Source organism: Globicephala melas, chromosome 11 (genome assembly GCF_963455315.2).
Source record: "Globicephala melas chromosome 11, mGloMel1.2, whole genome shotgun sequence".
In the NCBI taxonomy this organism is placed as follows: domain Eukaryota; kingdom Metazoa; phylum Chordata; class Mammalia; order Artiodactyla; family Delphinidae; genus Globicephala; species Globicephala melas.
The window spans coordinates 23787703-23814537 of NC_083324.2; the positions used below are offsets into that span (position 1 = coordinate 23787703).

Here is a 26835-nt window from a genome sequence, read left to right on the forward strand (position 1 = left end):
GCACTTCAGGGACACCCATCTTATTTTCCACTCAACTTATCTTCCATGACTCAATTATACAACTGCACAAGAGTCTGACACACTGCTAACACAAGTGCAAATGAGAGTTCCTCTCTGTTAATTTATGGATGTTTCAAAACATATCATGATAATTTCAAAAGATGAAAAACATTTCAAAAGTTGTTAACCTTTCTTCTATTGTTTTGCTCAGTGGTTCTTAGAAAAGGCCAGTAGAGATCATGAAAAACACTATGCGTACACTTTAAACCATGATATTAACAGCATAGTTAAAAAGAACTTAAATCCCTGCTAGGGAAAACACAACGATAAGCAGCACATGCCCCATGCTGTGCAGCTGATAACACTCCTGACAACGACGCATCTAGTCCTCCAAGCAGCCGATTCAGCGGGGAAGCTGAATCAAAACGACGTGCTTACCCCTATTCTGATGTTCAACGAGCCCCTCAAATGACTGCAGTACACTGCCACCCTCAAAACTAACCAGTTTATTAAACTAGGATTTTTTAGTAGGCCTAAAAGTATGTAATTCTGAGGAAAACAAAAGGAATCACACTTTTGATCAGTGTGCTCCACACCTACTAAAATATTCTTATTCACATGACTGCCAAGTCAACTCAATAGAAATATTTACCACTGGGGTATAAATCAAAATTTTTGATAATTCTTTATGAGTGGTGCTTATATATCACTGAACACCAGAAACATCTAGGAATCTTGTTTAAAATGCAGGGCCCACAACGCCGCCTCCAAAAATCTTTATTTGTAACCTGCTGCCCAGGCAAATGATTCTAAAGCAGGTGCTCCCCGGGCCACACGGTTGTGTGAAGTACTGTTACAGAGGCTGTCAGAAAAGCATTTACGAAACATGGTATCACTGAGTTCCTAGCTTTCTCAATCCCAAGTTAGAACAGGACTGGAAAGAAAAATCTACCAGCATCTATGTGTGTAAGGACATCCACAGACATCACCCATGAGCACATTAAATTCACAGGGGCCATTTTAGCAGCAAAGAAATTTTAATAATTCTTCTATTTCTGAAAACAATATTAACTAAGTCCGTAAGTAGGATAAGACCCAGAAAAAGTCAAATCCTAAAGTTGAAAAAAAAAAAAATCACTACCACTGCAATGTTATAGCATCTGTTATACTAAAGTAAACCCACCCCAACCCTTCTGATCTAATTACAGATTCTACTTCTCACAGGGCGTTTTCTGTGTCTGATGAAAACGGAGCTGTAAAATAATTGAGGCAGGGATTTAGAGATTTGGTACAGCAAACCTAATAAAAATGGCACAAACGGGACTCTTCTCAGTGTTGTTACATATTAAATCTTATTTGATCGATCTTACTGTATTCCAAATCACAAACATAAGGTAGAAGCTTGTAATTATAGTTTTATTGATTTCTCATTAACTTTTAATCAAGCTGCTGCTACAGGGAATGGTTATTACAGCAGTGTTCTTTTGTTTCTAAGTTTCACACACTTACCATCACTACAACAAAGTAACTGTGGACACATTCAATGCTAACAAAAATATAGTATTGTTTCTAAGGAATGTGTCTGCAACATAACCATCTTATATCAGCGCAGATGTGTTACAGAACAATGACTGCACTAAGCTATATCTCATTTTCTCTTGGTCTCTTTATACCTTTCTGATCACTGACAGAAATAAATGTTCTTTGTTTTATATTCCTTATTTGTTCCTCCTAAATTCATCTGTTTCTTTCTCTTACTTACAGCAACCACACTTGGCTGAGTCTGCAACCAATTTATGCTCTATGAAACTGAAAGCAAATTACTAAAACAGAAAGGCAGTAGGTACGTGTCTGAAGCATTTATTAAGAACAATGATACTGAATGGTTGCAGGAAGTTTTTTAAGAAAGTTTAAAGATTACAGGAGCACCAGAACCACATTTCACAAACTTCATAAATCTAACAAAATTCTTAGCATACTAAACTGTAACTGAATTAAAATCAAATAAAGTCAACAGCAAGAGATGTTTCACAGGTGAAATCCTCAATCTATGTACCTGCTGCTGATCAGTTCTCCTCTGAAGGCTCTCCAGGCATCACAGAAACTATAAAAAGGCATCTGACATGAGGCCTTACTGCCTAAGGGAGCATGGAAACCATAAGAGACACATTAAAGATAAAAATGTCCTAGAATTATTTATTTCCAGTCTTACAGATACCTATTTCCTAACTCTAAAGTCTACCTACGCCACTTTCTATGCCCAACAGTTCACACAGAATATTACATTTAAAAGGCTCCAATTTTTTTAAAAATACCAGTTACAGATATTAACATATTGGAATACAGTGTCTTCTACAAATGGAAAGCTGCATCACTAACATGACGGATCTAACAGCTACCCTTTGCCCTATTTAATTATACCACTTTATATATTCTTCCTAAGTCTAAGAGACAGAAATTTTATAAATTGAAGAAAGTCTATCCTCCAACATGGCAAACCAGCTTTCAAGCAAGATGGCCCTGTGGAAAATGAAAAAAAAGTGGCCAAGTTCTTTTTGCTGCTTGCTCTCAGCAGCGTAATAGAAAATGTAAACCAAGTGAACTTACGAGGATATATTTAAACTAAATCAGAGCAACAGGCAATTCTAAAATAGAGGCAAGAGCAGTCAAAGGGACAGAATTTTTACAAGCTGGGAGACAATGAAACTCTGACACACCATTTGTTATTCTTGAGTATATATACTCGAAAATAACTGCATGCAATGAGGTTCTAATATCAGAACATAATCACAAAAACACAATCTAAACCAAGGATAATGGGTTCAAAGATTTTTTTACATTAAATATATATTGCTTTTAAATCGCAGACTAAACCAATATTCAGGCAGAATTCAAGCACTGGAGTCCTTACTTTGGGTAAGAGTGGGGGGAATGAAAATTCCCAGAAATTGTACACAAATTGTCCGTATGTTCACTTTCGTGGAAAGACAACCACAGATTTCACGAGATTCCTAAAGGGGTCTCTGGCTCATAAAGGAACTACTACTTTATGCTCCTTGTTCCTCAAAAATTAATATATTGTGGGATTCCCTGGTGGCGCAGTGGTTGAGAATCTGCCTGCTAATGCAGGGGACACGGATTCGAGCCCTGGTCTGGGAGAATCCCACATGCCACGGAGCAACTAGGCCCGTGAGCCACAACTACTGAGCCTGCGCATCTGGAGCCTGTGCTCCGCAACGGGAGAGGCCGCGATAGTGAGAGGCCCGCGCACTGCGATGAAGAGTGGCGCCGGCTTGCCACAAGTAGAGAAAGCCCTCGCACAGAAACAAAGACCCAACACAGCAAAAATAAATTAATTAATAAAAAATTAAAAAAAAATTAATATATTGTTAGTCTCATCACACTAAAAAGCTCAGTAAATTATGAAAGCATTTTTTTTTTAATCCAGAGTTAGCTTAGGTTCTGCAAAATCATTTTTAAACCAATGACAAAAGGAAGTTTTATAGAAAACACTTCCGTGTATTTAGTGTCTTTCAGGCTAATTTCTTTCAACATTCTCTTCAAGGAACCATCCAAATGATTTCTTAGATCAAGGAATTCATTGTATAGTAACGGGAAAGTATAAAATTATATATATATATATATATATATATATCCCAGATATAAATAAATAAATGCAAAAATGCTGAAGAAGACCAGAGGTCATCTTTTTTTCCTATTACACATCATAACCTCAACAATTCAAATTATCACATGAAAAGGGAGACCCTCGCTTTTCTTGAAAACTGAGATTATTTCCTCCATAATTCCTTTTCTCCTGGATTGTCCAAATATATTAGTATCTGATATGTGTTCATCAACCAAAATGATATAATTCATATGACTTTTCTTTACAATAATTTATAAAGAAATTATCTTAACACTTCCCTACTCATTCTATGAGTCCAGTTTTACCTTGATACCAAAACCAGTCAAAGACACAAGAAAAGATAACTACAGACCAGTATCTCTTATGAACAAAGTAAGTCCTCAACAAAACACTAGTACATAAATCTAGCACTATATAAACAGTATTATATACCATGATCAAGTGAGTTTTAACATTTGGGTTGCAAATGCAAGAGTGGTTTAACATTTGAAGATCAATTAATGTAATACACCATATCAGTAAAATAAAGAATAAAACCACATGATTATCTCAACAGATGAACAAAAGGCACTGACAAAATGTAACCTTTTATGACAGAAATAGTACTGAAACACTAAATACTTTCTTCCTAAGATCAGAAACAAGATAAGGATGTCCACTCTCACCACTCCTATTCAACACTGTAGTACAGCTTCTAACCAGAGCAGTTAGGCAAGAAAATGAAATAAAAGACATATAGATTGTACAGAAATAAGTAAAACTAGCTCTATGTGCAGATGATACGATCTTGTATATAGAAAATCTTTAAGAATCCACTAAACTTTAGAACTAATTAATTCAGCAAGGTTGGAGGATACAAGATCAATATACAAAAATGAATTTATTTCTGTACAGTAGCAATAAACTAACTGAAAATGAAATGAAAAAAGTTCAATTTACAATAACATCAAAAAGAATAAATTACTTAGGAATAAATTTAACAAAAGAAGTGTAAAACGTATACTGTGGAACTACGAAACACTGTTAAAAGAAATTACAGAAGTCCTAAAGAAATGAAAAGACAGCCTATGTTTGTGGATTGGAAAATTTAAGCATTTTTGTTAAGATGGTATGCTCCCCAAATTAATTTGCAGATTCAATGTTATCCCTATCAAAATCTCAGTTGCTTTTTTTGCAAGCTCATTTTGCAAGAAATTGACAAGCTCATTCTAAAATTCACATGAGTTCCCTGGTGGCCTAGTGGTTAGGATTCCGGGCTTTCACTGCCATGGTGCGGGTTCAATCCCTGGTTGGGGAACTGAGATCCAGCAAGCCGTGAGGTGAGGCAAAAAAAAAAAAAATTCACATAAAAATGCAAAAGACCCAGAAGAGGCAAAACAATCCTGACAGAGAAGAACAAAGCTGGAGGACTCATACTTCTGATTTCAAAACTTACTACAAAGCTGTGGTAATCAAGGCTCTGTGGTAGTAGCATAAGGATAGATGTAGAAATCCATAGAATAGAACAGGGTCCACAAATAAACCCCACCTTTACATCAATTAGTATTTGACAAGGGTGCCAAGGCAATTCCATGGGTAAAGAATAGTTTAGCAAACGGCACTAGGTCAACTGGATATACACACGCAAAAGAATAAAGTTAGACCGCAGCCTCAAACCAGATTAAAAAATTAACTCAAAATGGATCAAAGACCTAAAAATATGAGTTAAAACTATAAAACTCTTGAAAGAAAACATAGGTATAAATATCTTCATGATCTCAGATTAGGCAATGGTTTCTTAGATACGACATCAAAGCACAAGCAATGTAAGATAAAACAGATAAACTGAACATCATCAAAATTTAGAACTTATGCTTCAAAGGACACCATTAAGTGAAAAAAATGCACAGAATGGGAAAAAGTTTTGCCAATATATAAAGAGCTCCTACAACTTATTAACAAAAATACAACCTAATTAAAGAATGAGCAAAGGAGACTCATAGACATTTCTCCAAAGGAGATATGTAAATAACCAATAAGCACATGAAAAGATGCTCAAAATCATTAGTTACCAGGGAAATGCAAGTCAAAATCACAATAAGATACCACTGAATATCTATTTGTTTGTTATAATTAAAGACAGGTAGGGGCTTCCCTGGTGGCGCAGTGGTTGACAGTCCACCTGCCAATGCAGGCGACACGGGTTCGAGCCCTGGTCTGGGAAGATCCCACAAGCCGCGGAGCAACTGGGCCCGTGAGCCACAACTACTGAGCCTGCGCATCTGGAACCTGTGCTCCGCAATAAGAGAGGCCGTGACGGTGAGAGGCCCATGCACCGCGATGAAGAGTGGCCCCCGCTCGCCACAACTGGAGAAAGCCCTCACACAGAAACAAAGACCCAACATAGCCAAAAATTAATTAATTAATTAATTTTTTTAAAAAGAAATGTTTTAAAAAAGAAAAAGACAGGTAACACCAAGTGGTGTCAAGGATGTGCAGAAGAAACTGGAACTCTTACACACTGCTGGTGGGAATGTAAAATGGTGCAGCCACTTCGGAAAACAGCCTTGGCGAGTTCCTCAGATGGTTAAAAATAAAGTTACCATATGACTGATATTTCCACTCCTAGGTATGTATCCAAGAAAATCAAAAACATAGGCAATTGATGATACCTGCTATAGCATAGATGAAATCTTGAAAATGTAAGTGAAAGAAGCCAGTCATGGAAGACCACATTGTAAGGATTCCACATTTTTTGTTTTTATCTTTCAAGAATTTGTCAAATTTATTACCATACGGTTTTCATAATATTCTCTTCTTATTCCTTTCTAACAGCGTAATACAACAGAATTTGCATATTATAAAATTCATCCATTTTAAGGATACAATTCAATGGTTTTTAATATATTCAGAGACACGTGCAACCATCATCCTAGTCAATGTTAGAACATTTTCATCACCTCAGAAAGAAACTTGGTAGGATTCCATGTATATGAAATGTCCAGAATAGGCAGATCTATACAGACAGAGTAGGTCAGCGGTTGTTGCCTAAGGTGAGAACGTTGGGGGAAATGGGAAGTGACTGCTAATGGGTACGAGGTTTCTTGTCAGGGCGATGATGATGCTCTAAAACTGACTGTGGCGATGGCTGCAGCTGTGAGTACAGCAAAAAAAATTGAACTGTACACTTTAAATGGATAAATCATACAGTATGTGAATTACATCTCAAAACAGTTATTATTTTTTTAGTTGTTTTCTCCTTTTTTCTGGTTTTTTTTTTTTTTGGCCGTGCCATGCAGCTCACAGGATCTTAGTTCCCCGACCAGAGATTGAACCCATGCATCCTCGGCAGTGAAAGCATAGAGTGCTAACCACTGGACCGCCAGGGAATTCCATAAAGTGCAATCTCTCTCTTTCATCACCCTCATGCACCATATTCTCAAGAGAAGAAAATTAGGTTACAAAACAGTTTGTAGATTCTCATCCAAATTTTCTAAAGGAAAATAGTGCGCAGAAAACAAAACCACAATATATCACAGTTGTTTCTTATGTAAATCTTATAAAGGCTGATTCATTTTTCTAACTTCCTAACATAAATACATACCACTACTTTATTAAATGTAAAACGTTATATATTACTTGACAAAATGATAAAAGACTTATAAACCGAGACCCTTCTCTTCACTTTCTTGTCCATTCCTGTTAATGCACCCTGCCCCTAACAACGTTCTGGGATTATTAAAATAGACTAGATAGGAGATAAGCAGATACATAGATACATACATACAAAACAAACAAGACAATGTGATTTGAAAGTAACAATAGTAAAGGACAATTTCTGGGTGGATACACAAAAATAATTTTAATTGAAGTTGTCCATTAGTAGTAGGCAGGAGGAACTGGAGAAAGGTAAGTGGGTGAGGGGGTGGGAAAGCTCTTATTTGTATTATACTCTTCTCTGTGTTAGTTTAGAAAAAATATATATTCCTGTATTATTATTTTTTGTTTTGTTTTGTTTTGCGGTACGCGGGCCTCTCACTGTTGTGGCCTCTCCCGTTGTGGAGTACAGGCTCTGGACGCGCAGGCTCAGCGGCCATGGCTCACGGGCCCAGCCGCTCTGCGGCATGCGGGATCTTCCCGGACCGGGGCACGAACCCGTGTACCCTGCATCGGCAGGCGGACTCTCAACCACTGCGCCACCAGGGAAGCCCTCCTGTATTATTTTTTAATTACAAATATTTTACCACATACATTATGATTTACTGGCTCATGAATTATTTACAGAAGAGTTGGATAATTTTTTAAACACACAGGAGGGATGGACTGCCTGTGTTTTCATCATTGCTTTCCAATTTTACTTCATTATAATCAGACACCAAATGATCTGTATGACATTATCTCTACACTATTTGTTGAAAGTTGCTTTGTGGACTATTGGGTCACACACTTTTATTAATGTTCCAAGTGTGCTTGAAAAAAATGAATAATCTTTAGCAGTTAAGTGCAGAACTCCAAACACATCCATTAGACCATTCTTGCCATTGTGTTGCTCAAATCTTCTATGGTCTTAACAAGTTACCTGCCTGGTCCTAAGACTTTTACGGATAGATGTGAATAACTCCAATGAAGATAGTAATTGTATTCATTTTTCATTATAATTCTAGCAACATTTTGCTTTATATCTTGAGACTATGCTATTTAGTTCAGGTTTACTACATCTCCCAGGAGAATTGTTCCTCATATCATTATACAGTGGTCTCCTTGTTTTTTGCTTTCAGTCTTTTTTTTTTTTCTTGATCTGATATTAACATTACTATCAGCTCTCTTTCAGCTACTCTTTCTGAATCAGTTAGGGTTGATCAGAGAAGTAGAACCACTAAGAATGGTAAGAATAAGAAGCTATTACAGGGATATAAACAGTAATTGTGGGAGCTGGTTAAGCAACTTATGTAGAACTGTTGCTTCTGCATCTAGTGTTGGGACAGAAACTTAGAAGGCATGCAATCAGGAAGGAAACATGGATGTGAAATGGGGAAGAGCAAGGACAAACTGGAATTCGCATTCTCCCTCACCAACCTCAATGATGTGGGTGACCTACAACAAAAATTGGCACCCTTCACGACAGAGCCCACACAACTGACTCAAAATTTAGAGAAGCTGAAGGAGAAGACTCAGTGAGAGTTGGAGGAGCTGGAGGCTTGACTGCTGCCTGAAGCCAACAGATCAGTGATGAGGTGTATGAACTGCAGCAGTGCCTGACCTCCCACCAACCTTCTGAGCATGAATACAACCACTGCTTTACTTCCACCTTACAAATCTTGAGCAATTTTCTCTTGTAGCCAGGCTAACCTGGAACCCTCCTGGAAAGGGTGTTCTAGGAAATAGACTTCCAGCTCAATTATGCTGACCCAACATGAAGCCGCCAAAATTTGCATGGATATTTTCCTCTACCTCTTTAATTTTATTCTTTCTGTATAATTATGTTTGAGGTGTGTCTCTTGTAAATAGCAGATAGCTGGATTTTTCTTTCATCCTATATAGACTTTCAACTATCATGTTTAATCCATTTACATTTATTGGGATTTATGACTTTCATAATTTAAAAAAGAACTGTCTTTTAAAAATGAAATGAAGTAATACCTGTACTGAAGATATCTGCATACTTTGCATTTCTGAAGTATTTTATACACATAACTTATTACCTACCACTTCTCCAGCAGAGGCAGCCAACATATGCTTCACAGGCATCAAATACGAAGATGAATCAGTGTGCAAAAACCATTTCACATATTCATAGGTGATGAAAAAGGCAGCAGCTGAAATTTAAAACAAACCAGTCTTTCACAAAGTTTAAATATATATGTAAACTGTTAACAGATGTTTCTTGAAAAAAATTACAACTCTAGTTATTAAATTATAACAGATAAAGATAATAATAAATATAAGTAATATAAATAAGTATAAATAATAAATATAAATAAATACTGAACTATAAATATATATTATTTATATAATATATACATATATATGTACATATTATATATGTATATATTTATAACTATAGATAAATATAAATAAAGATAAAGTAATAATACGTACTATTCCCCCCCAACCCCTTCACTCTTGCAGATTTGACTGAGCCCATGTTACATGCCTGACTTTGGACATAAAAACATGCAGATCCCTGCCCTGAGGAAGACTAACAGCTAACCTGGCATTTACCAGTTTGTACTGATAAGTCACTTTAACACTTTTTAGTTAAGTTTTTTGGAAAAGGATATGAATTTCTGTGATGCAAAACATCTTTAGATATGGCCATAAAATAATCAGCTACACTGATTTCTAGACAGGTTAAAATTGCAAACACATATCTTAACCAAATAAAGCATCTATTCCATAATGTTGTGTTGCTGGTTACTCAAAATAACCATGGCTACTTTTTACTACATCAACTCACTTTTACATCAAGGAAACAATCAACTACTGTATTAAAACTGGAAATCAAAATCTCTAAAAAGCTACCCCTAGGGCTTCCCTGGTGGCACAGTGGTTGAGAGTCTGCCTGCCAATGTAGGGGACACGGGTTCGTGCCCCGGTCCGGGAAGATCCCACATGCCGCGGAGCGGCTGGGCCCATGAGCCATGGCCGCTGGGCCTGCGCGTCCGGAACCTGTGCTCCACAACGGGAGAGGCCACAACAGTGAGAGGCCCGTGTACCGCAAAAAAAAAAAAGCTACCCCTATCACCATGAACTAATCTTAGCTGCACAGGAAGGCTTTAAGCCTTGCCACGTATTGTTAATAAAAAGATGTTCATCACTCACGTAAAAGGTGAGGCACGAAAGATAAATAAATGGCAAATTCACCTTTCGAAAGGCATTTGAACATGTCACACAGTAAAGTCTGAAACACTCAGGAAAAGAGCTTGGTAGTGAAAATCAGTTCTCCACAGTTAAAGTCAACAAGCTTGTAAACACCCCAGTGGCTAACAAACAAACAGCAGGCCAAATGAGGAGGCACACTGTCCCCGGATGAGTAATGACCATGCAAGCAGTTGTATATAGTTAATGCAGGTCCCAATTCCCACTTGTGATTCTTATTTAGGCTGTTCCTACTTTGGCCTACTCACTAAATAGGCTAGAGTATCTCCAGTCGCATTCAGCTGTAAGTTCTACCTGCTACACGTTCCACCCACCCACCCCCACCCCCCAGGAGTGAAAACAAAACAAAAAAACTATGGTTTTTCTACATTCCCTTCTAAACATGAAGGGTCTTGAATACAGGTCTTTTCCTCTCTTCTTTCGACCCTCAGTCCCTTCCATACCCCCTGCACAATATGTTCTCAAAAAAGTCTACAAGCCTCTGAATGTTACACTGGTGCACTGTACTCTGTCTAAAACCTTAACCAATAGCAAAAATTGTTTAAAGTGCCACGTAAAAAGTTTCAATTCACCAAAAATTTGCAGAAAAACAGAAAGGCCGTTTCTGAAACGCTGACACTCTGACTCTTTATCCAGCATCTCCCATTCAAAGATGTTCTGTGGATGTCAAAAAAAGAAAAAGAAAAAGAAAAGCAGGGCAAGAAGAACACCACTTTCTCAAACTTACAAAAATTCAAAACCACATTCTGTATGTAAAGTCCTGCTGACAAGAATCTAAACCAGCCCTGTGAGCTTAATGGAGCACCATGTACCCTGTAGACCATCACTAATACTTCATCTACCAACAATTCCTACGTAATACGTAAGAGAAAAAAGAATATTTACAATGATGAGGGAGGCATCATAAGAATGGATGACCAAAAGACAGGGACTTAGTAACATATTTCTTTGCAATTCCCTAGTTCAGAGGTTCCCAAACTTGTCTACATATAAAAATTACCTGGGGATTTTTTTTTTTTAACCTCCAAAGCCCAGGCCACACCTCAGGCCAACTAAATCCCAAATCTCTGGGAGTGGGACAGCAGTACTTTCTTTAAAAAAAAAAAAAAAAAAAAATCTCTTCAGGTGATCAGGTGATTGCAACACAGACCAATTTAGGAACCAAGGCGCATCTCCCACGTATAGAGCTATGCTTGGCATGGAGTGGGTCCTCAATAGCGACTTGTTATGATCAATTACTGAAAATTAAGACATAAAATAATTCAAGGATAACCTCAAAACAGTTGGCTGCTCTAAGGATGGCTCAGGAAGATAAACTAAAGGACCAAAAAGATTTGCTCTACAAATCTTTATGTGAATGTTATGCTCACAGATGGATATAGACAGACATCTTAATGTCAAGTTAACAAGAAAGAATTTCTAATGAAATATACTGAGAAAAAAGAAATCAAACTCCAGAATTTAAGAATCTTCTGGAGCAGGGGTTTTGTGAGTGAGTGTGTGAGTATGTGAGCGTGTGTGAGTGTGTGTATCTGTGTGTGTGTGTGTGTGTGTGTTTGATAGTGATGGTTTTGTTTGCTTAGTCTGCTTGAGTGCCAATCAAAGCATCAGTAAACAATTATTTAAATAAGTATCTGAAAAGAGGTGGATTAAATGAAATGGATTATACTGATTATAGAATAAAAGGGCCATAAATCACACAACTTCAAAACCAAAACAAAAGCAAGACAATGGAAAGAGGAGGTTAGTGGTAATGGGTTGCATCATCTGAGAGCAATTTAGTTAAGACAAAGATTTAATGCCTCTTAGGTTCATCTGCTCCACAAGAATCTCCAAGCCAGTGGTTATTAAACTCAGCTTCACATCTGAATCACCTGGGAAGTTACTAAAACTCCTGATACCCAGGCAAAGACCAGACCAATTAAACTTCTCATGGAGACACAGGCATAAGTATTTTGTAAAGCTTCCCAAGAGATTCCAACGTGCAGGCAAGGGTGAGAACTGCTGTAAGACATTACAATCAATGTTACAGGAACACTTTAAGGATTCTAACAAGGAGTTTTAACAACAACAAAAACCACTCATTTAAAGATTGCTCATTTTTTTTATTACAAATAGACTAGAATGGAATCTATAGCACCAGCTGAGTCAAAAATAATGGATTAATGAATAGAAAATAAATTCAGGAGATCAACTACATCAATCATATAAGGAATTCTATATAGGATTGGACCACATACCATCCTGAAAATAAATCTCATTATCTTGGCTTTATATAAAGCAGTGATAATACCAATATAATTTTTACCATTAGGAAACGATCCAATAGCAGCAGAAGGAACGCCAGCATATATTCCACGAAAACCACCAGCCTTATTAAATCCTTGGGGGCTCTGCAGCCTGGTTTTAATGGTATCCAGAGGAAATAATATCAAGTCAACACAGACACCTGCTACCCCACCAGCCTTTAAAAAAAAAGAAAAAGAAACAAAAGGTTACAATAAAATAAATTGCCATTTGGGGGCTGGGGTAGTCTTTAAGCATGGTTTCAAAGTATACCGCAGACTACTTTGGTACAGCCCAAACACCTCTTACCTAAATCTACAGACTGTCCTGGGAAAATAACCATTACTATGATATATTTTCACGTTGTAAATTTTATATTACATATTCTGTTTTAAAAAAAATGTTTAATGATTTTTAATAATTTTAAAATACATTTCAAATTTATTTTTAATGATTTCATAGGGTTCAAAAAAGTAAACAAACCAACCTCAGAAAGGTAAAGAGTTCAAAGTCTCCTTCCCTGTCCCTAAAAACCCAAGCAACCAGTTTTGGTTTCTTATTGTGTCCTTCCCAAGTTACTTTAGGCATATACAAGCAAATATGAATATGTATTTTATTTTACCTTTTTTTTTTAAGTAAAAGGTGGTATGCTGCACCTTGTTTTTTTCATTTGACAATTTATCTCAGTGATCTTTCCAAATTACACCAAATGTTATATTTTTCGCCTTTTTAACTAATGAGTAGTGAATCTGCATTAAGAAAAAAATTGTTTTCAGACTTACATTCTAAATGGTAATGCTCCTTGTGAATCTAGATCCATATTTTAAGAATCACACATGTAAGGATTCCTATGGTATCCTCTCTACTTTGTGTATATTTGAAAATTCCTTGATACTTTTTAAGTGAATAAATGAAGGGGAAAAAAAAGAGCTAAATTCCTAGAGGACATTAAAACCTGACCCAAACTAGTCATCTCCCAAGAGATACCATGTTGCTTTGGAGAAGCTGCACTTTAAAACCTGATTAAAAACTAAGTTTTCACCTCATGATTGCACTAGTATATACAGAATATTTTAAAAACTGGTTACAGCTTAGTCAAAGCAAAAAGAGACTCAGAAAAATATGAACTCAGAGACTGTCAAAGAAAGGTCAACACACAAGGTCTAAAGGCATCATTTAAAGATATGAATCAATACCATTTCACAGTAAGCAGGTAGAACTACAGAGGCAACTCTCAATACGGTTCCTACATAGTAAGTTTTAAACTGAATTGCTAACTTTTCCTATCTTTTGGATTTTGAACCATGTGAATATATTACCTATTCAAAAAGTAAAAGCAGACATTAAAAACTATATATTCCATGACACAGAAAAAGAAGAATCAGTACTATTTAAACATACAGGCAGAGTTCAAAATGATACGCTGTTTCCATCCTTTGCGTTTACAGAATGCTCAAGTGGTACAAAGGTTAGTGCCTAGCAAACACTTTCTGCTCTACTTGCCACTCACCATAAAACCACTGCAAGGGGCTTCCCTGGTGGCGCAGTGGTTGGGGGTCTGCCTGCCGATGCAGGGGGCGCGGGTTCGTGCCCCGGTCCGGGAGGATCCCGCGTGCCGCGGAGCGGCTGGGCCCGTGGGCCATGGCCGCTGGGCCTGCACGTCCAGAGCCTGTGCTCCACGGCAGGAGGGGCCGCAGTGGTGAGCGGCCCGCATACAGCAAAAAAAAAACACTGCAAAACTTCACTGGAAAAATGAAATTACCCTGATGAGAAATGCAATAATGTCTATTTTTCAATTAGTTAGTATAGGTAATTATTAAAAATTAGTGTACACTAGAAAAGTACATTACCATAGGGACTTCCCTGGTGGCGTAGTGGTTAAGACTCTGCCTGCCACTGCAGGGGACACGGGTTCGAGCCCTGGTCCAGGAAGATCCCACATGCCGCGGTGCAACTAAGCCCGTGTGCCACAACTACTGAGCCTGCGCTCTAGAGCCCACGAGCCACAATTACTGAAGCCCATGTGCCACAACTACTGAGCCTGAGCTCTAGAGCCCACGAGCCACAACTACTGAAGCTCACTCACCTAGAGCCTGTGCTCCGCAACAAGAGAAGCCACTGCAGTGAGAAGCCCACACAATGAAACGACGAGTAGCCCCCACTCGCCACAACTAGAGAAAAGCCCGCGCGCAGCAATGAAGAACCAACGCAGCCAAAAATAAATAAAATTTTTAAAAAAAGAAAAAGAAAGAGAAAAGTACATTACCATATACGTTAATACCATATGATCAGCCTGAAAGGCATGACAGAACCCCAAAGACCATGCAGGATACTGTGCAAATGACCTAAAAAGTTGTCACCAAAAGAACACAGAGATGTGCCAGTAGAGCACCACAAGTGGGAGTAAAAGAATGACAATGTGGGATTTCTTCCCAGATATAAAGGTGGCCTTTTCTAAGTCAAGGGAAAAAGTTCACAAGTAACGTAGCAAAGTTAAAAAGAAAAAAAAAGCCAACTTTTTCAACACTCTTCTCACTTATTCTTTAAGGATTTTATAAAATTCAGTAGGTAATAAAATATTTTGCCTGCCTCTTCATTTTCTCAAAACACAAGAACTAAAATCTTGGTGAGAATGACTGATATGACTGGTTTCTTTAAAAATAGCTGCGCTTCATTCTAATTTTCTCTTTAATCTTAGGAGTGGGTTCAGAGAGATGCTTGCTATCTACTGCTAAGTTTTAATCAATAAGCAAATTACTCTTTTAATCTATTTGGCTACTTTGCATGCATTGATTCTCCAGCCCTCCTTTCATCAGAATTCTAATCATCTGAGAATAAAATGACCAGATTGAATCTATTTATCTAGTAAATCATGAATCAAGAGTTACTAATTGCTTCTGTGGATTTCAAACTTCTACAACTCAAATGTCACTTAAATTCATGAGACTGAAAAAAATGCTGCTAAAAGAACATTAAGAATTACCTATGTATTTAGACACATAGCAACATATCTAAGATTTGAACAAAAACTTTAAGGAATGCTTATAATTTTTCATCAAGCCAGCATCAACTGAATTATAAGGGACTCTACTAATTTCTTCTTTTCTTTAGCCTGAGAAATTTGTTTTATCTATGATCACTTATCAAAAATGTTATCAGGAGGGACTTCCCTGGCAGTCCAGCGATTAAGACGCCATGCTTCCACTGCAGGGGACATGGGTTCGATCCCTGGTCGAGGAGCTAAGATCTTGCATGCCATGCAGTGCGGCCAAAAAATCTTTAAAAATTAAAAAAAAATTTAAAAAAAAAGGTTATCAGGCAAAGGGTTAGTTTCAAGATTTATGGTAGCTTACACTGAAAATCCTAAGTGTTAGACAAAGTCCAAAGAAAGAGAACATAAACCAGATAACCAGCAAGCCTTACCATAGCATAACAATTTATTGAGACCTTGATAGCATATAGATAAAATACACAGCACCACCTCAATTTAAAAATGGAAAAAGTGCTGGCAGGCTGTAGAGAGGAAGTGTATAATTAGTGAAATTAGACCCTTTGAAATTCCTCTGGGAGTTGAAAAAAAGTCAAGATTACATGAAGCTGGCAAAACAGAAAAAAACAAAGCAAAAACAAAAAAACTCACTCCTGCTCAACTACAGGACAAAATCAAACCATCCGTCTAATTTAACTAAGCAAAATCATCACAGGCCCCTGGCCTAGACCACAACTAAAAAGAACCAGGCAAAACATTAACATGGCTTCTCGGGGAAACATCCCTCCCTGACATTCTCAGTTTCCCCCACAACAAAGTGGCCACCAGTGACTTTAACCACCTCATTGGAGAGCTGTGGCTTCTGCTTCCTGTGATACTTGCCTTCTTCCCCCTCCACCATCCATTCTCCCCGCAGCGCTCCTTCACCCTCTACACTAACGTTGTCTGTGTAAAATACAAATTTCAATTTCATCTTGACACTCTTCAAAGTTTCCAAAAGCCCTTAGGATGAAGAACAAAATCACAGTACAGCCTACAAGGCTCTAGAGGTTCTGTCCCCCATCTACCTCTCCACCCTTAACTCCATCGTTAGCCCTTTGCTGGGCACCTTCTTACCACCTTGATCTCTCTTTTCCTCCAAGTCATCTGATTTTCCTCATTTCTAGGACTGTGTCCCTAATCCCCCAGTCTAGGTTTACACCCTCATGTCTCCACACACTGATCAGAATTCTAATTCTGTAGTTGAGCATCTGACCATTTCTTCAAAGACTGTTCCACGAAACTATAAGATCCATACCTGTTTTGTTCACCAGTATGTTCCCAGCACCCAGTACATAGTAGGTACTCAATAACTATTTGAAAAACACATGAATTAATGACTATAACAAAAGGTTACTAACCATATCTTAGAAGGTACTACAAAGCAACCCAAAAAAGGTACATTAAATTTTTTAAAAATTGCAAAACACAGGACCAAACAATTCCCAAAAGAAAAAATATAAACAGCCAACAAAATTATGAAAATATGCTTCCCCATCATCAGTGATCAAATAAAAACAAAATTTTAGATTTCCCAATTACATTATAAAAGATTAAAAATATGGAAATAGTTATGGGTATTAACATAAACAAATTATTATAATCTATTGAAGGACAACTTGGCAAAATGAAAATTTTAAACTATAAAATACTTGATCCAGTTATTTTATTTTTAAACATTTCTTCCACAAAAATAAGTTCATAAATATACAAGAATGTTTACTACAGAATTCTTTCTAACAGTAAAAAACTAGAAATAACCTAATAAGTTGTATTATATCAGAATAACGGATTGCTACACAGCCTTTAAAAGAATGAGATCAACCTGAACTTGCTGATACAGAAACATGTTATATTCTTAAATTAATCAAATAAGCTACAGAACAATATATGCTGTATAATCCCACCTTTCAAAGAAATGTGTTATTTTTTTGTCTATGCATAATCAGAAGTCTGGAACCACACACACCAAACTGTTAGAAGTTATTATCTCTGTGGAAAAACATTCGAGATGAGGAGCATTTTTATTATCATCTTGTTGATTTTTGTATTGTTCAAGTTTTGCAATGAGTACTAAAAACATACAAAAGTAGAGCTACTCAAATTAATATTCCCTCACCAAAAAAAAAAACAGCAACAACCCAAATTCACTGGTCACATTTCGTATACAGTAGGCACTCAGTAAGGGGTAACTCAGAACCTCGACCGCTGGACCCTAAACTACCTGTTCAGCTTCATCTGGCACACTCTTGATCTTGAGCCTCCTCCACTCTGACTAGTCTGTTTCCCAAAAACATCCTGAAACTTATCAATTCTGTGCTCCTGCTTAGGTTTTTCTCTCAGCCAGGAAGGCCCTTCCAATGCCTCTTGTCTCCTGTATACTACAGCCAGCAGACCACCGGCTCCCCCCGGCCATTACATACACACTAATACCTACACATACACACACACACACACACACACCTGCCAAACTCCATTTCATTGTTAAGACTGTGACCAAACGCCATATCCCTCCTGAAGCCTTTCCCAGTCTCCCGGTCAGAATTAAAGGCTACTTCCTTAACTCCCCCATATACCTTTGTTTACATTTCACTTTCAGTACTAACCACCATGGCTGACACTAAGATCCTTCAGAGTAGAAGCCAGGTCAGTGACCTTGGCCCTCCTAAATATATAACCCAGTGCCTGGGATGGAGCAGGGCTTCCACACTTGTTTGTTGGTCTGAATCACATGGAAATGTAAGATGATGAGAAAACACTTTACAGAAAGATTCAACATTCACAAGAAAATCTGCAGCAAATCACTCTCTGGTGGTCCCTGCTGCAGTCTGCCACAGCACTGTGACAAATGAAACCTGGCATTACCTGCTGCTATACTTCTTGGCATTCCACAGCTCCAGTGACAGCTTTGTGGTATATTCAGGGTGTCTTTTCCAGAAATCCTGTGCCTTTCATCACCTCCTGACGGAAAAGACTGCGCAGGATCAGTGTTGTTTGGTGAGGCTATTCTCAGGAACGCAATAATGGTTCTAGAATTTGACTTGAGTATTCTTCCATTTCTCCAGAAATTCTTTCACATTAAATATTGCCTTAGACTACAGCTTTGGCAACAGACACGCAGACCTGGCTTCAATCTCAACTGGGTCTCCCTAGGAAAGCTATTAAACCTAGGTAAGCCCACATTTCTTCATGCATGAAAGGGGAAAAATAATAGTACCTATACTTCACAGAGTTTTTGAGAACTGAGTAAGATTAAATGAGAATTAAATACAACTACATGAGCCTGTTACATGCTTAGCAAAATGCCTGCCTCAATTACCAATAAGTATGAGTTATCATTTTTAGTGTTACGTTACTGTAAATATCCTTCCAAGTTTGCTGATGCCCTATTTCTGACAGGCCAATATTAAAAACCATGTGAAAGACAAAGGAGGACGTGACCAAAGACTGAAGATTACATTCATATATTAAACTGAGCTATAAATGTATATACAAAATCGATAAATTCAAGTCTTTCCTTACCAATAATAAATGAAAAGCTTTCCTCAAATTCTGCTCCCTGGACAACAATCACCCATGGAGTCACACAACAGAAAACGAAATCACGCGACGTGTGCAGGAACGATTCAGCATCAAACTCAAAAAACTGAGAAACACTACTGTTCAAATTTCTTTATGATGCTTGGATGTGAATTTATGGGTTATTTTTTTTTAACCAGAATACAAAAAAAAAAAAGAGAAGACAAAATTGTAAACATATGATTTCTGTTCTGAAAAAACTGCATAAGCACACATTAAAGTGTTCAGTAAATGGTTACTTTTTATCACCATGCATAATTACATGGTTAATTTTTGTTTTATTTTCTGTTAAATGTCTGCTCCCACTTGACTGCACACCCCTGAGGGTAGGGACCATATCTTCCAGGCTCTTGCTCTTCCCAAGTACCAGAGCAAAGGCTCACACACATGTCTGGTTAAACAGGTAACAATACCTGATGCATGGAGGTGGAAAAACTGTGGGTACAACATTTATCTTCCCTCTATTTGGCATTTTGTTACTCAAATTCTGTGTGTACCATTAAATTTTTAATATTTAAAACTTGTATCTGGGGCTTCCCTGGGCACAGTGGTTGAGAGTCCGCCTGCCGATGCAGGGAACCCGGTTTCATGCCCTGGTCCGGGATGATCCCACATGCCGCAGAGCGGCTGGGCCCGTGAGCCATAGCCGCTGAGCCTGCGCGTCCGGAGCCTGTGCTCCGCAACGGGAGAGGCCACAGCAGTGAGAGGCCCGCATACCGCAAAAAAAAAAAAAAAAAAACTTATATCTGAACACACAGCATTTGGTTTGGAAGTGGTACAAAAGCATATTAAGTCATTTACAGCTAAATTTCAGATTCTAAAACTTTCCCAGGACCCCCTCTTATACTGAAAGAAAAATGAGAAAGGAAAGGTAGCTCCATCTCCTCGTACTTGAAATACAGAAGAAACGCCTCCATCACGGCAGTGGTTCTCGATTGTGGCCCCAGACAATTGGTGGTCTCCAAGGGTGCCTTGCATGCTCCACTGATGGATCAAAATTGAGAATATACCTCTGTCTAGGTGACTGCCTACTCAACACAAAAATGAGCAAAAAAAGGAAGACCTGCCCACTGTGACCTAAATGACAGAAAGAGACAAGTCATACAAAGCAAGCTCGAGAACGTGCAGCATAATTCCCAATCCCTTAGAGATATGGAGTTAATGCTTCATCATCAGATACTAACTTCCTTGACTCCAGAAAGCAGACTAGGAAGCTGCCTTCCAGAAAAGAAACGTATGAGGCAATAAACACTGAAAACGTCCCTTCAACTTCATTCTTATCTTTTCTTCTGTTTTCTTACCCCACCTAAGAAACCTTGGCAACATAATCCATGCCACTGCCCTCAAGTCCCTTTCTGCCAGTGGTTCTCAGCAGAAGGGCAGGTCCAGTGAGAAGACACAAATATTATGAAGCTTTTTCAGAACCACCTCCCTAAAGTAAGAAAAGAAAACAACAAAATAACTAAAAAAAAAAAACAGTACAAGCAGTCCTTGCTTTGCACAGCACCGACACGCATGCATCTCAGTTGACATAAGGAACACAAGTCCTCTAACAGGACAGTTGAATTACAGTGACCACAGTGACATTTCACAAAAATGAATAATCGAAAGAGGGAACTGGCCAACAAACATGAAAGCAGGGCAAATAAATGACAAGTGGTTAACACTGAAAGTGACATTCAAATCAAATGTAAAAGGAGTTATAAAAGAATTAGCTGTGGGAATATCGACACTGCTGTCATTGGAGAGATTCCAGACATGCAGCCAGAGGAAAATGAGTGAAGGCGAACTTACCCCACACGGGGAAAGAAAAGGACAAAGATGTCCCAGAGCAAGCTGTGCCAGCAAAAACCTCCACGTTAAAGGAACACTTGTTCTGTACTGCAAGTTATATGACTTAAAATTACTTCTGATACTTTTTTTTTTTACAAAGAAATACAATCTTAATGTTTTAAATTACACTGTACTAAATGTAAGTTTTACTTCTTTTTTTTTCTGTTTCCCTATACTTCCACAATCTACAGTAAGAGAATTATTAACATTGACAAGAATTTTTAAAGGTCGTTAAATAATCGTTTTCATCAATTATTAAGATCACTTTGCATGACTCGCACATTCATCTTTCCAGCCCCAAATTACACGCAAAGGACTGCCTGCACTTCACACTGCAGAGCACCAACACTTGCCGAAGTTCCTTCACCTGTAACCCAGTTAAAAGTAACTGAGACAATACCCTGAGAAAACCATAATTCAAAAAGAGTCATGTACCAAAATATTCACTGCAGCTCTATTTACAATAGCCCAGAGATGGAAACAACCTGAGTGTCCATCATCGGATGAATGGATAAAGAAGATGTGGCACATACATACAATGGAATATTACTCAGCCATAGAAAGAAACGAAACTGAGCTATTTGTAATGAGGTGGATAGACCTAGAGTCTCTCATACAGAGTGAAGTAAGTCGGAAAGAGAAAGACAAATACCGTATGCTAACACATATATATGGAATTTAAGAAAAAAAATGTCATGAAGAACCTAGGGGTAAGACAGGAATAAAGACACAGACCTACTAGAGAATGGACTTGAGGATATGGGGAGCGGGAAGGGTAAGCTGTGACAAAGCGAGAGAGAGGCATGGACATATATACACTACCAAATGTAAGGTAGATAGCTAGTGGGAAGCAGCCGCATAGCACAGGGATATCAGCTCGGTGCTTTGTGATCGCCTGTAGGGGTGGGACAGGGAGGGTGGGAGGGAGGGAGACGCAAGAGGGAAGAGATATGGGAACATATGTATATGTATAACTGATTCACTTTGTTATGAAGCAGAAACTAACACACCACTGTAAAGCAATTATACTCCAATAAAGATGTAAAATAAATTTTAAAATTTTAAAAATTTAAAAAAATAAAGTAACTGAGACAGAGATGGTTTCGGTTTCACCCAAGTAACAACGCAGATGAACTACAAGGTCGATGAAACAGCTAAGTACTGAAAGGGAGAGAAGAGTCAGGCTGGAAGGAAAGAGTGGTTTGGAAGTATGTTTGTTTGTTTTGCATTGAAAAAAGTAGAAGAGGGCTTCCCTGGTGGCGCAGTGGTTGAGAGTCCGCCTGCTGATGCAGGGGACACAGGTTCGTGCCCCGGTCTGGGAGGATCCCACATGCCGCGGAGCGGCTGGACCCGTGAGCCATGACCGCTGAGTCTGCGCGTCCGGAGCTTGTGCTCCGCAACGGGAGAGGCCACAACAGTGAGAGGCCCGCGTACCGCAAAAAAAAAAAAAAAGAAGAAGAAAAAAGTAAGGCTACTATCAAAATTATTTCATTCCATCTTGGAGGATTTCAATACAGCTTTTTTTTGTTTTTTTTAAGGAATGGAATAAAGCCAGCCCTCCATATCCTGGGCTTCCGCATCGTCAGATTCAACCAAATGCAGATTCAAAATATTTGCAAAAAGAATTCCAGGTCTTCCCTGGTGGCGCAGCGGCTGGGAGTCCGCCTGCCAATGCGGGGGACACAGGTTCGTGCCCCGGTCCGGGAGGATCCCGCATGCCGCGGAGCAGCTGGGCCCGTGAGCCATGGCTGCTGGGCCTGCGCGTCCGGAGCCTGTGCTCTGCAACGGGAGAGGCCACAACAGTGAGAGGCCCGCGTACCGCAAAAAAAAAAAAAAAAAAAAAGAATTCCAGAAAGTTCCAAAAAGCAAAACTTGAATTTGCTGCATGCAGGCAACTATTTTCATAACATTTATATTGTATTTACAACTATTTACACAGTATTTACCTTGTATTAGGTATGATAAGTAATCTAGAAATGATTTAAAGTATACAGGAGGATGTGCATAGGTTACATGCAAATACTACATCATTTTATATAAGGGACTTGAGCATCTGTGGATTTTGGTATCCACAGCGGACCTGGAACCAACTCCCCTTGGCTACCAAGTTTTAATTAGGCATGAACCAGATGTATACAGGTACAGTGTTGTATTTTTTCTTTTTTTTAAATCTCATAAGCATTTTCCATGTTACTATTATAGCACATACTCTTCACAAGCACTGTTACCAATGGCCCCTAAATAGTCCATGAAATGCATCTATCATCATTTACCTAACCATTCCTCTTTTATTTCATGTTTTCCTATTATCTTCACTGAGCTAAATGTTATGAACATCTTTAGGTCACTAATACTTATTTCAAACTGCTCTCCTAAAAGCATGCACCAGTGACTGTACTCTTGGAGGTTTTTTTCTGAATAGTCTGCTCTGTGCTCCAAATGAAAACTTAACATGCCAGAAACTCTCTCCCTATTCAGCTCTACAGCCCTTCAATCCTGCTCCAGAAACTTCAGGAAGGAAACAGGTAAATATGTGCTCTACGTCAGGCTCCGTACATCTCACTTAATCCTTAGAAGCCGAGGCTCAAGACTTCTGCAAACGTGAAGCTGCATTCATTCACCCAACAAGTACTGAGTGCCTTCGAAGTGTCAGGCATTGGTCACACAGTAGTAAACAAAACAGAACTCCCTGAGGAGTGCTTAGCCTCCTCAAAGACGCTCCCAACCGTTAAAAAAAAAAGGGGGGGCCCCTCCATTTCCAGACTACTTCAATAATAAAACCCTCTAATGGCTTTCATCATGCTTTATATAAAATCCAAATTCCTTTCCACTGCCCACCAAGACTCACCTCGGCAGGCTTTGTCTGGCTCCCCAACAGCAGCCTCTGTCACACTACCCTCACCCACTACGCCTCAGCCACCACCTTCACATCCTGAACCCTTTCCACCTGAGGATTTTCTCACGTGCTGCTCCCTCTGAACTTTCCCCTCTGCTCATCAAAATGACTAGCCCCCTTACCTGTTAGGTCTTAGCTTAAACGTTAGCTCCTCAGGGCCTTCCTAGGGCACTCCATCTAAAGTAGGTTTTCCAATATTATTCTCTCTCTCTCCCACCTCAGTTCATTCCTTTCACAGTACTTATCATATAGCCTTGGTTTGTTTGCCATCAAATCTCCAAGGGCAATCACAGTACCAGTAGACAGAACACATGGCAGATAAACTGCATGCTAAATGAATTCACCAGGAATGAGATCTAACTTCCTTGAAACTTCTACCAATCGATCCCAATTTTACCCTCTGTAACTACGAAAAAAGAAGTATGCATGTGTACCCTTCTTTAATAAAATTAATTTTAAATAAATTTTAATACAATTCTTCTTTTGTTAACTCTGACACCTGTTTTTAGCAACTGCTACTGTTGCTGACTTCAGCGATAGTCTCAAGGAGCAGTAAATGGAATCCCATGTTACACTGCTTGGAATCTGAGCTCCAACACTTACACACATGAAATGTATCTCACTTGTGTGACTTTGGACAAATTATCTAACATACTATTCCTCAGTTCCCTCATTTGGAAAACTAGGATAAGACTTCAATTGTTTGTCAGGCTTAAATGAGATGATGTATGTAAAGAGCTTACCCTAGTTCCCGTCAGAGCAACGTGGATTGTCATAAGTACTACTGCTATCTCACCAGCTGGACAGGAAAACGTCTTCAACGGGGTAACATATTTCTTTGCATCTCTAAAACCTAGCTTCTACAAATATCAACAAATCTAGATTTAAAACCATCATTCCACCAGTCTGGGTAAGATCCCCCTTCCACATCTTTCCATACACTCTGAAACTAACCCTCATCGTCATTTATGGTAACACTCATTTCACCCCTTCTGCCTCCACCACCTGACCCGTGCGGCCAGGTCCATCTTGTTCACCATGTTATCTCCAACACCTGCAAAAACATTTGCTAATTAAACGAAGAAAGTCCTCTAGGCCTCCATCTCTCAGGAAAAGCTTTTGAAAAGGTTCTTGTCTATTTTCTGCCTCTGCCCGCTCTCCTACAGTGAAAACATAGGCAGCCAATCTGTCTTGTTCACTACTGTATCTAGTATCCCCTACTGAGCCTGTCCTAAGAAAGGTTTCAAAGTATTTATTAAAGGATTTGGGGGGGTGGGGGTTGATGTTAAGACACGTTGATTCTCGTTGTTTTCTAAGGAATTAAACACCACTGACGTATTCAACGCGCGGCTATTTGTGCTCAGCAGTATATACCATACCCAAAGCCTAGAAAAATGCTCGGAAGCAAACTAAGCAGATTATATATAAGATGAATGAATGGATACGTCATTTTCCGAGACTGAAAAAAGATACAGCAAAATGAAACCATAGTCTTGACCAGGTCTGTGAGCGACTCAAGAGTTTTGTTACATATATTTCATTCATTGCCAAGCTCTCCAGAGTATGGTTACAGTATACAATTGAAACTTTTCTTTTTCCGTTAGGTAAACCGCGGTACGGAAGACTATGAGTCAAGTGCCACCCCTATCCCACCCCCGTCTCTTTCTGTCACACAGGTAGGAAACTCAGAACCTTGACACGAGGCCCGGCGCGGCCCAGGAGCCCCGTGCTTCCTCCCAGACCGGGTGACCGGTGACCCGGGGATGATTCAGCGCGCAAAACCGGAAGGAGGTGCTAGGCCAGGGAAGCCTCCGGCACCCCTAGCGCCCCCACTCTACCGCCCGATACTCACCACCAGCGAGGCTGTGAACCCAGGCCGGTCCATGGCCACATAGACTCAGTCAAGGTTATAATTCAAAGCTGAGCCAATTCAGGTCGTGAGCCCCAGCACTGCGCGCCGCCATCTTGGAGGCGGGGCATGTAACGCCGGCACTACCGTGGCCACGTGAGGTTGAACCACAAGTACACAATTGCACGTGCAACGGGGAATCTGGGCCAGAAGGAGGGCCAGGAAGGAGGGGCGGAGCCTGGAAAGTGTGGTCGAGTCAAGTCTCGCGACTCTTCTCTGCCTCCGTTTCCTACAGCTTCTGAGTGGGCCAGGTGGAGGAACTCTCGCGAGCAAACGAGCCTCGACTGGGAACCAGGCGTAGCGAGCCCGATGATGAGGAAAGGGTGAAGCCTAACCGTAAACCCAAAAGAGGCGTGGCTATAGTGGAAGGCGGGGCCGTGGAGAGGCAGGATTAGCTTCAGCGGGCGAGACCTGTGGCTTCCAATGAGTTATTTGCATTTATCTGTTGGTTTCGCCTGTAGAAATTTTGTCTCATTTTCCATAAAACAGGTTCATTATCAGAAAATTATTAAATATAGAAAAACAGTTCAAAAATGTCTTTACTCGAGCTAAAAATTAATGTCCTCTACTTCTTACCAGCAGTTTTTGCACTTAATATAATTTATTTGTTCGGTTATTTACTTGCTCATCTTGTCAGCTGTAGTATCAGTTGCACACTTCAAAGACCACTTTAAGTACTTAAAGTTTCTTGCAGTGGACTTGCCTTTACATTTTTCAAACAAATACCTTCTAAGTTTCCTTCTATTAAGAGCCAACTGCATCTCAGATGTGGTGCTCTAATACAGCCACTTCGTAAG

The 26835-nt window shown here is 39.1% G+C and overlaps 1 protein-coding gene across 3 annotated transcripts in view; it reads right to left on the bottom strand.

Annotated features, from left to right (window-relative positions):
- SLC25A26 (solute carrier family 25 member 26) overlaps positions 1–26272 on the bottom strand; it is a 142678-nt gene extending 116406 nt beyond the window's left edge. For all 3 annotated transcript variants that reach the window (XM_060308693.2, XM_030867668.3, XM_060308692.2), the window contains exons 1-3: positions 25982–26272; positions 12816–12972; positions 9335–9444 (exon numbers count right to left, since the gene is read on the bottom strand). In XM_060308693.2, coding sequence (XP_060164676.1) covers positions 9335–9444; positions 12816–12972; positions 25982–26014 — 300 coding nt within the window. In that variant the 5' untranslated portion in view covers positions 26015–26272. The remainder of the gene's footprint in view (positions 1–9334; positions 9445–12815; positions 12973–25981) is intronic.
- Between the last annotated feature and the right edge of the window lie 563 nt (positions 26273–26835).